The sequence below is a fragment of the Alosa alosa genome, chromosome 6 (assembly GCF_017589495.1).
Source record: "Alosa alosa isolate M-15738 ecotype Scorff River chromosome 6, AALO_Geno_1.1, whole genome shotgun sequence".
Lineage (NCBI taxonomy): Eukaryota > Metazoa > Chordata > Actinopteri > Clupeiformes > Clupeidae > Alosa > Alosa alosa.
This window is the reverse complement of record NC_063194.1, coordinates 4,913,844-4,923,843: the sequence shown is the minus strand read 5'-3', so window position 1 is coordinate 4,923,843 and position 10,000 is coordinate 4,913,844. Positions and strand designations below refer to the sequence as shown.

Genomic DNA, 10,000 nt, shown 5'->3' with positions numbered 1-10,000 from the left:
CATGCACAACACCCACACAAGCACAGTAATCGTTAAGCATCCTCGGCTCCCGGCCTTCCGGAAGCAGCATTTCAATAAGATTTCTGACAGCCACTGGCATTTATCATCCTGTACTGCCGGTCTGTCAACTACTCTCTCTCACATTGATTTCAAATCATAAAAGTGCTCATTTCCGCTATTCTGCCCAGCGGAGCAGAGCAGAGCGGTGCCGAAGCCAGCAGCCGACTTCGGCCCTGACCTGGCCCAAACACGGCGGCGCGGATGCTGATGTTTGGAACAATAGAACAACGTGTCGAACAGCAGACAACACGCAGAACATCCTTCAAGGTCCTTTAAGGAGATTTACTTGCAAATAATATTTACTTGAGATAGGACTTGCAATAACATTTCAAGAAGATGTTTGGAGACCTCTGTGTGTCTGGGCCCAAGCCAACTAAACAATAATATTTGCACAGTAGTTTTAGATAAACAGACACTCGCTGTTAACAAACGACCTTGCTCACGCAAACTTAACAGATGGCAGACCTCTAACTTCCAATGAATGCCATTTAACTTTATGTATACAGAGCGTCAACAATGAGCATCGCCTCAAAGCACTTTCGAGCCAACAAAGCCAGCACTCTCTGCGGGGTGGCCCAAGGCAATGGCTCCCATTAAGCTAAAACAGAGGAAGCATGGGGAGCTGCGGGGGCTGAATAATCTACATCTAAAATTAATAATCTCTGTCGCTGAATTATCTACAGTTAAAATGAAGAAGTATAGGACAGGACAGGACAGGCCAGGCCAGACAAGGGGAGGGGAGGAGAGGAGTCACACTAAAGCCAAAGTGTGATTGTGACCACACAGTCAACGTGGACAAAGGACAAAATGAGAGGTATTTTCAATAGAAGCAGAGAGGAAAGAGAGGTCTTCAAGGAGAGAAGGAAAGAGAGGTATTTTCAACAAAAAGAAAAGGAAAGAGAGGTCTTTTCAATAGAAGGAGAGAGGGAAAGAGAGTTCTTTTCCAGAGGGAGAGAAGGAAAGAGAGGTCTTTTCCAGAGGGAGAGAAGGATAGAGAGGTCTTTTCCAGAGGGAGAGAAGGATAGAGAGGTCTTTTCAAGGGTCATTAGGTGGGTGATGAGAGGAGCGGGACAGAGACAGAGGGAGGAAGTGAAGGAGGGAACAAACAGCGGAAAAAACTAAGGCCACCCTGGCCAGACACCCTGATGGAAGTGCGCTACAAGACCAATGCAGGGATGTAGAGGGAATGAGATTATCAGATAGGGGTAAAGTGTGTGTGTGTGTGTGTGTGTGTGTGTGTGTGTGTGTGTGTGTGTGTGTGTGTGTGTGTGGCAGAGCTGTGTGCACCACAATCATGATGTTCATTAGCATGCACACAAAGACAGACACACACACACACGTGACTTTAAGCATTACTCTTCAGTTCATCTAGCAGCATAATGAGCTTGAAAATAAACTCAGCTCTCTGACCAAACAACAGCCAAAGCAGTTCAAAACAGTGTGTGTGTGTGTGTGTGTGTGTGTGTGTAACTCTATGCATGTGTTTATCCCTAAACTTTCTGTTTGTGGGAGGGTCCCTACTTACACGTGCGAGTGTGTGTGTGTTTAAGTGCAGCTGTATGTGGCCAAGTAAGACTATGTAACTCTAAGTATATAAATGTGCTTTTAGGTGTGTTTGAGAGCAAAGGATTAGAACCATGTGCTACTTCCCAACACCTCTTCATCACATGTGTGTGTCAGATTGTGCACATCTGTAAGTGTCCCCATTTGTGTTTGCATCAACGTGTTTGTGTATGTCTATGACTGTGCAAATATTAGTGTGTGTGTGTGTGTGTGTGTGTGTGTGTGTGTGTGTGTGTGTGTGTGTGTGTGTGTGTGTGTGTGTGTGTTGGCCTGGCACTGAGAATCAGTGGCGTTTGGCTAAGGCGTTAATTAGCGGGGCGGGTCCTAACGAGACGCCTTTTAATCAGGCATGGTGTGGACACCCGCAGAGAGGCGATGGAACTCAGAGCGAAGGGGTTTATGGGAACACATCTGGCCAGCAGCTGGAGAGAGTGGGATTAGCGCGGCGAGACTGAGACTAAGAGAGACTAAGAGAGCTGTGGGTGAATTAAGAGACTGTGAGAGAAAGAGAGATGGACTGACAGAGCAGTTTGCACACATCAAGCTCTGGACTGGTTTGCTCAGGGTCAAGTGAAGACCTTGAGACAACGGTAGCTTCGTCCAACACCCAGCATGTGTGTGAATGTGTATCCATGTGTGTATGTGTAAGTGTGTGAACGTGTTGTGTGTCTGTGTGTTTGTGTACACACACTCACCTTTCAGCAGGAGGGGCGTGAATGGGATGAGAGGGGGCCTCAGACTGGCCATCAGATCCCTATAAGACTTGTGGTTCCTTGAAGGGTCCTACACACACACACACACACACACACACAGTTAGTGACATTGTCCTGTTTCATGTGTGAATGTGTATGTTTTGTATTTGTCTCCATTTGAGTGTGAGTCAATGTGTGTGTGTGTTGTATTTGTCTCCATCTGAATGTGTGTGTGTGTGAGTGTGTGTGAATGTGTGTGTGTTTTGGGTGTGAACGTGTAGCTGCATTACTGACCGCAGTACTCTCAAACTGCTGGAACTGCTTCCTGAACTTGCCCGGTAAACCCTTCCAGAACAAACCACAATAGCACAAACATTATATCCATACCCGTGTGAGTGTGTATTCAGTATCCAAGACTGTGGATGTTCTAAATTTTAGACATCAAGGATTTATAAAGAGAGTCAAATTTGATCTGCGTGTACAGCATACGTGCGTGTGCGTGGGTATCATACCTCCCAGGTGAGGCGTAATCTGCTGACTGCTGGGTTGTCCAGCCCCAAAACCACAGCCAAGAAGGACAGCAGATCCTGCTGCTGCTTACACCTGAAACAACACACACACACACACACACACACACACACACAGAGAACACTGTGTGTTAGACTTGATCAGCAACCTCATATAACAGAGTGCAATTATTTGTGATCCATCTAGAGAGAGAGAAAGAGTGAGAGAGAGAAAGAAAGAAAGAAAGAAAGAAAGAAAGAAAGAAAGAGAGAGAGAGAAAGAGAGAGAGAGAGAGAAAGTCTTACAGGGCTGCAATCTTGATGAACTTGCGCAGGAGCTGCACACGTTTGGGGAGCGACTGGCACTGCAGGATCTCCGTGGCGACCCAGTGCTGCACCTCGCTGCAGCGCTGCAATATCAGCTCCAGGTTTAGGGGGCGCCAGCGAGACTGCTCCCCATGGAACACATAGCACACAAACTCCACCTGAACATACACACACATACATTCACATGCGCGCGTACACACACACACACACACACACACACACACACACACACACACGCACAAAATAGAAAAAACAAATTCAGTACTTTGTGATTCTTTTAAATGTTTTTCACACCAATACATTCAAACAAGAGCACAAACACCTCTTGACTGTGATAATCTTGTTGTAAAGAAAAACACAAAAACAAATCTGACCTCATGGACACAGCTGAAGAGCTCCCAGTCGAACACCACCAGCTGATTGGCTACCTCCTCCGCGCTCATGTCATGGAGTTTACTGTCCCCGGGTGACCAGTGGATCTCCTCAGGCAGTGGCATCTGGGGTTCAGGAGTTAAGGGTTGGATGTGTGGTTTCTCAGGTTCTCCAATTAAGAGACTGGTTCTAAATTCCACCTCTGTCCCATCCATCTCTCATATCTCTCCCTCAATCTCTTTCACTGTATCCCTCTCCATCTGTCTCTCTCTAAAGCAGTGGTTCTCAAACTTTGAAGGTGGGGAATTTTTAAGCCCCATCTGACCCCATCAACACGGCAAAATGGTAATGTTAATATTAATACATTTCCCATTTTGGTCCGTTGGATCAGATGTTATTTTGATTCATATGTTGGTTTGTTTATGATTCCTATGTTTATGTGTGGCTATTTTGTTTTGAATCTATGATCTTCCTTGTCAAAAAAGAAAGGCATTATTAAAGATGGGCAAAAAAAAAAGTTAATTGCGCCCTGTATTCACACTGTCTATTCCCCACTAGTGGGGCCCGCCCCACACTTTGAGAACCACTACACTAAAGAGAAGAATGATATATTTTTAAAAAAAGATATATTTATAAAAAATATTTCCTCTGCCCCTCAATCTCTGCCTCTCTGTCTGTATGTGTCACCCACACAGATGATTCTCCTTCCTCAAGAGCATCACATTTTACATTAGCACCACATTTAGCAAAGCACAACATGCACAGCACACTACATTAAGCATTCACACTTCAATCTAAATCATGCAAGACTGCTCACACTCTAATGGACACAGCATAACATGTCACCATCAGTGTGACATGTCCCTGACCACTGACAGACCATGAAACACAAGCCCTCTGGTCAAACATGTCAGACATGAATGCTATGACTGTAAAATAAAGATGGCTACTGCCTACAGCTCTGGGGTAGAATGGTTTAAAGGACTAGCTTACATTAGCAATGAATATAAGACACTAAACTGTACATTCTTCAGAAGCTAGCTTGTCTGACTAGCCTGCAGCCAGTATGTGTGCTATGCTACTTGCGTCGTCTCCAGTAAACAGAATCGTCAGCATGGCAGCAAAGCCGTCACAGAGTTCACTTGTCAACGGTGTAGTGACAGAAAACTCCTGAGCTTGTCTAAAAATACCTTGTAGGCCCTCATGACTAATGACATCCCACATGCTCCACATTCTAGCAGCACTGATGCTACTCTTCCACAGCCTCTATGGCTCAGAGCAGGGCTGTCATCTTCTAAACCAGCTAACTCATACACTGTTATAAGCTGCAGTGTACTGAGCTGTTTAGTTGTTAGCTTATCTATGATCAGATCAGATCAGATAATGCCTGAAATGCTAACATGGCGATATGACTGCGGTCGTTTGCAGGCATAAAAGCAGATGGACCCTCACATAAACCTTAAAGCTTGCTTTGTTCAAAGTTGGTTTTGATGTTCATTGACTTTAGTAATGTGCACTAAAAAATCTTGATGTTTAGATTACACTGAAAAAAAAACAATGTGTGTGTGTGTGATCCTCACCAGAGTCTCAAGCTCTGACGGCTCACAGGCGAAGAGGTGTGTGTTCACCCCCAGTGTGGTGAAGACGGCCTCATCACTTGGACGAAACACCGCTTTCTCTGAAAAGAAAAAAAAAAACACCCAAAGATAAGTTCACACACAGAAAGACACACACAAACAAAATATAATGCCATGACATACTTTTACTTTTAAACACACGCACGCACACACATTCCACACTCCACACAATGGGCTGGCTTCCTCTACTCTTAAGCATGTTCCTGTGCTTAAAACTTCTCTCACCAGGGATTCCCAGGAATTCATCACAATAACTCCCCCACCACCCCCCCTCAGAATCTGCTTCCTGCATTGACCCTGGGCCTCCTCTTGATCAACTCACAGAACACCAGACACACCCGCAGTGGCCTCCACTCAGGTGATGATGACACATGGCCAGGTATTGGGGTTGGATGACAGGTTCAGGTATTGTGAGTGGATGATCATAACTATTTGCATACTGATGACGTAAGTTCTTCAGAAAAAAGAAATCGTTGCCCAATATCAATGGGACGGTGCCAGAACCACAATACCCAGCAACATTGCTCAGAAAGTTGCCTTGTGTGTAATCTGCTTGAGCAGGAGTGCCAAACTCCTATTAGGCAGCGGGACAGATTGGATGGACTGTGGCCTCATGGGGGCCATCATTATCCTGGTCATTCTCATGATAGTTTTTCTGCATGGGTATAGGACTGAAGTAGGCTAAAGGTCCGCTCTTCAATTCAGCCGAAAGGTTATTGATATTTGAGCTCAACAGCAAATCAATGTATGTCCATCCCTTCTGAACTCCTGAAGCCATATGTTGATTGGCTGGTGAAGTCAGATTCACTCTGTATGTTTCAGTGCCAGATGTATGTATCCACAAACACCAAAGTATTTAGAGCGTGCCATGCTAAGCTATTGAACGAATCTGCGAAGTACTGGGAGCGGTTAAGTTTAGGACTGTCCACCTCATCCTTCCTGACAGAGGCTGCTGCCCACTGAATGACTGATGTGTGTTAAGAACCCTGCAGTCGGTGACGCTCCAGGACAGCAGCCAACACTAGGATGACCCAGAGCCTGGCAAAGACCCACAGGATCACGGCCAGATAAATCTCAGAGTTGACAGCAAGGTGGGATCCGACCACAGCCCTGTGAAAGACGAAAGTCTAGCAGCTCCATCCATATTCACCCTGACAGCAAGAGCAACCTGCTCCCAATGTAACCTGAAAAAGTTCAATACCCCTCACTAGACAAGCAGCTACACTGTAGGCCTACTTATGTCAAAGTCTTCTCCACCGTCAAGAGATCTCTTACACACAGAAGGATCAGGCAGCCATGTTGTGCATCTACTACACCTGCTTTCCTCCTCTGATTCAACATCAGATAGCTGTCTAGTAGTTATGAAGGAAGACATTTTGAAATGCAGGGCCAACAGAATAAGCACAGTCTGGCAGGCGATGGTAGTGGTCAATATTTATTTCTTCAATATTGAACTGATGATGGTGTTGTGGGTTTCCTGAGGTTTCCTAAGTGGAGGACATTGCAGAGTTTGTGTGGCGGGAGACAGAGTTGTGCGTCACATACCGCCAGCGGAGGTGACGGCCACCAGGACGAGGTTCCCAGGCTGGACGGGCTGGTCCTCGCTGTACTGCAGCTTCTCCTTGACCAGTGCCAGGATCTCCCCCACGCGGCACGACAGCCTGCTGCGGATGGTCACGTAGGAGTGGTCCGGCGTGTACACCCTGCAGAAGACTGGAGGGGGTGGAGAGAGAGCGAGAAGGGGGGGGCAGCAGAGAGGGACAGAAAGAGAGAGAGAGCCAGGGGGAGAGGAGCAGAGAGCTTAATTTTATGGTAGACTGATCATGCATGAAGCAACTGAAAACTACAACCTGCAGAAGACTGGACACACACACACAAACACACACACATAGAATGGAGTGGGGCAGCAAGAGGTGGTCAGTTCACCTCACCACTCTACACCAGTCAAGCCTGACCCAACCAGTGCGTGTACTCTCTAGGGAGGACTGAACTGGGGAGAGCCGGCTCGGACAGAGAGCCTCTGATCTGGTGCAAATCTACACTGGAGCCGGAAGCAGTTCAGTCCAGTCAGCTAATATCGGAGCAAACAGAGTTGAGGCCATAAATCCCCCCCCCATCCCCCCACTCCCTGCAGAGGAGTGCAGGGCTGGGCAGCCACAGCAGCATGACCTCTGGAGCAAACCTGATCTGGACACTGTGCAGATTACAAAGAGAGACACTAACAGCACCCAGCACACATACTAGACAGAAAATAAGTAGCCTATAAATTATTGTTTGTTATTACCTATAAATAAGAATTATTTACTATGTATAAAAATGAATTAAAATATTAATAGATAACTTGTATGGCTATGAGTCTCGTGAGTGGCCTTGAGAGAGAGCAGCTGCTAAATGAATGAATAGGAATATAAATGTAATCTGGCCCCGGTTCAGGCTGTGTCATTCCAGTCTGAGCTGTGTGTGTGTGTGTGTGTGTGTGTGTGTGTGTGGCAAGAGCAAAGCCACTACTGTCTGTCTGTAGAGAGGTCAGTTTCCCTCGAAACCCTGGACAAGAGCCCAAACAGGACGGAGAGGGTAAACACTCCCGTGTGCTCTGTTTATAAACACCCGTCAGATACTGACAGATACTGACCCGAGAGGCTACAGCAGGCAGGAGGCTCCTCCGAAACACACACGGGAGTGGTAGTGTTTCGTAACGCAGACGTGAATGTATGTATATTTCGATTTCAGTTCAGCCCTTGGGTGGGACTGCAGGCAAGCCCTAGAGCTTCACCTATTCTGTCTATTCACAAAAAACCCTTCTGTTTTCTGCTATTCAATGCCAGACTAAATGAGAATGCATGCATTGAACCGTCACCCACATATTTCTATTTTGGATCAATCTGCTTCTGTGTGTGTTAGTGACGTTCTGGCCTTGGCATTTTCTGCGAGCTGCAGGCTTAAATATGAGGCCAGTTGTCCCCACTTGTGTAGCAATCAGCACCATTATGGCAAAATCAATACAGCATGTATAACTCTGCCGGGTTTTCATTGGCCACAGTAAAATGGATGTGCAGACAGCAGAGTGAGTCATCAGTAGGTTGTGAAGGTTTGTGAGACTAGGGATTGAGTCCTAGCAGTGACGAGTCATTTGTCGTTTAGCCTTTTGTGTTGCTTTTCAAGCTTTCTCCCCCTTTCTCCCTCTCGTCCATTTTGGGAATGAAAAGCCGGAAAAGCAGGTTAATTAGATTTGCTGGTTCAGCAAGTTTAGCTCTGGTTTTAAATTAGGTATTGATCAGTTTGCATAACAACCAGCTAGTATGACTCACTATCCAATCAATGACTTGGATTGATTGATTTATTCGATCAATCATATGAGTGATAAAGTGACTGGACAGTGAAGACCGAAACAAAAGTAAAACAGTCCATTTGAATATTCCCCAAAATCCAGACACAGCTTTCCGTAAGGCATGGCTATTCTTAACTCACCAGCTCATTCAAATCAGTGTGCGTGCGTGTGTGTGTGTGTGTGTGATCATTGTGGTTGCAGACAGATGTATTGGAGTGCATGTATTCAGGGGACTTACTCTCATCGGACCCTCTGAAGGCCTCTCGTGGTTGCAGACAGGCATCGATGCGTCTGAAGTGACGGAAGAGAGGCCGCACCTGCTTCTTACGACACTCCTTCTCCTCCTCCGTCCTACACATGACATGGAGGGAGGGGAAGAGAGAGAGAGAGAGAGAGAGAGAGAGAGAGAGAGAGAGAGAGAGAGAGAGAGAGAGAGAGAGAGAGAGAGAGAGAGAGAGAGAGAGAGAGAGAGGGGATTTAGATTTTGTGTTTGAAAGGATGAAAATAAAATCCGATGCAGTGAACTCCCATCTGTGCCCACTAAAAAACCAAGCCCTATAATGTGTCTGTGGAACTGCCCTAAAATGCCCATCTGGCCGTGTCCGTGGTCCAGCCTGGCAGTGCCAGTGTCGTGCCCACTGTCGCACCACACTCACTCCCTGCAGTGAAAACGGAGCTCCAGACTAGCACACTGAGACACACGCGGGCATCACCAGGCCACCAGTGAGAGCAGCACTGCGGGAAACATAAACCATCCCCCACTCCAGAAATCACCGGGATACAACAAACCAATTAAAACTATATGAGCGCTCCGAGAGCACACCACCACTAACACCAACATCATGGCCTCCTTCTGAAGTAGCTGGAGTCCTTTTTCTTCCCTTCAGGACTTCTTTTTTTCTGATCAAGCCAAAAAGTAATGAGGGCCTTCATGTGTGCGAGTGCTTTATGGGACACTGCCTGGCTGGAGGGTAGGGACGGGGGCCTCGGAGTGGAGGAAAGGCCATTAACGAGCTCGCGGAGGCCTCCTTCCCTAACGAGCCCGGAGGAAACGGCGTGTGATTACAGAGGCTCGGAACACACTTCCCTTTGCACGTGGGAAAAAGCGGCAGAGTGGTGCTTGGGAAACGTCGGGAATGGGGTTTTCAGGGTGGAGGAATACTTCTGCTGGAGCTGAGTGTGTGGGAATGTGATTTCTTTGGGGTCAGGGGGTGGGATGGGGTGGGGGCTCTGGGTGCATTTATGGTGAATTCTTGTCTGTGTCTGTGTCTGTGTCTGTGTCTGTGTGTGTGTGTGTGTGTGTGTGTGTGTGTGTGTGTGTGTGTGTGTGTGTGTGTGTGTGTGTGTGTGTGTGTGTGTGTGTTTTGGCTGCACACTCACGGGTTGTGCAGGATCTCAGTCCAGCGCTGCAGCTTGAGTACGTCCTCCACAAGCTCAGGGTACTGACTCAGCTCCTGCACCGCACACAGATACAGGTCCTACAGAGAGAGAGAGAGAGGGGGAGGGATGGAGAGA

General features: G+C 47.0%; 1 protein-coding gene across 1 annotated transcript in view; it reads right to left on the bottom strand.

Annotated features, from left to right (window-relative positions):
* rapgefl1 (Rap guanine nucleotide exchange factor (GEF)-like 1) overlaps positions 1 to 10,000 on the bottom strand; it is a 37,505-nt gene that overhangs the window by 5,344 nt on the left and 22,161 nt on the right. The window contains exons 4-12 of the mRNA XM_048245727.1: positions 9,866 to 9,963; positions 8,724 to 8,836; positions 6,703 to 6,870; positions 5,101 to 5,198; positions 3,523 to 3,645; positions 3,128 to 3,306; positions 2,828 to 2,918; positions 2,610 to 2,660; positions 2,319 to 2,406 (exon numbers count right to left, since the gene is read on the bottom strand). Of these exons, the coding sequence (XP_048101684.1) occupies positions 2,319 to 2,406; positions 2,610 to 2,660; positions 2,828 to 2,918; positions 3,128 to 3,306; positions 3,523 to 3,645; positions 5,101 to 5,198; positions 6,703 to 6,870; positions 8,724 to 8,836; positions 9,866 to 9,963 (1,009 nt within the window). The remainder of the gene's footprint in view (positions 1 to 2,318; positions 2,407 to 2,609; positions 2,661 to 2,827; positions 2,919 to 3,127; positions 3,307 to 3,522; positions 3,646 to 5,100; positions 5,199 to 6,702; positions 6,871 to 8,723; positions 8,837 to 9,865; positions 9,964 to 10,000) is intronic.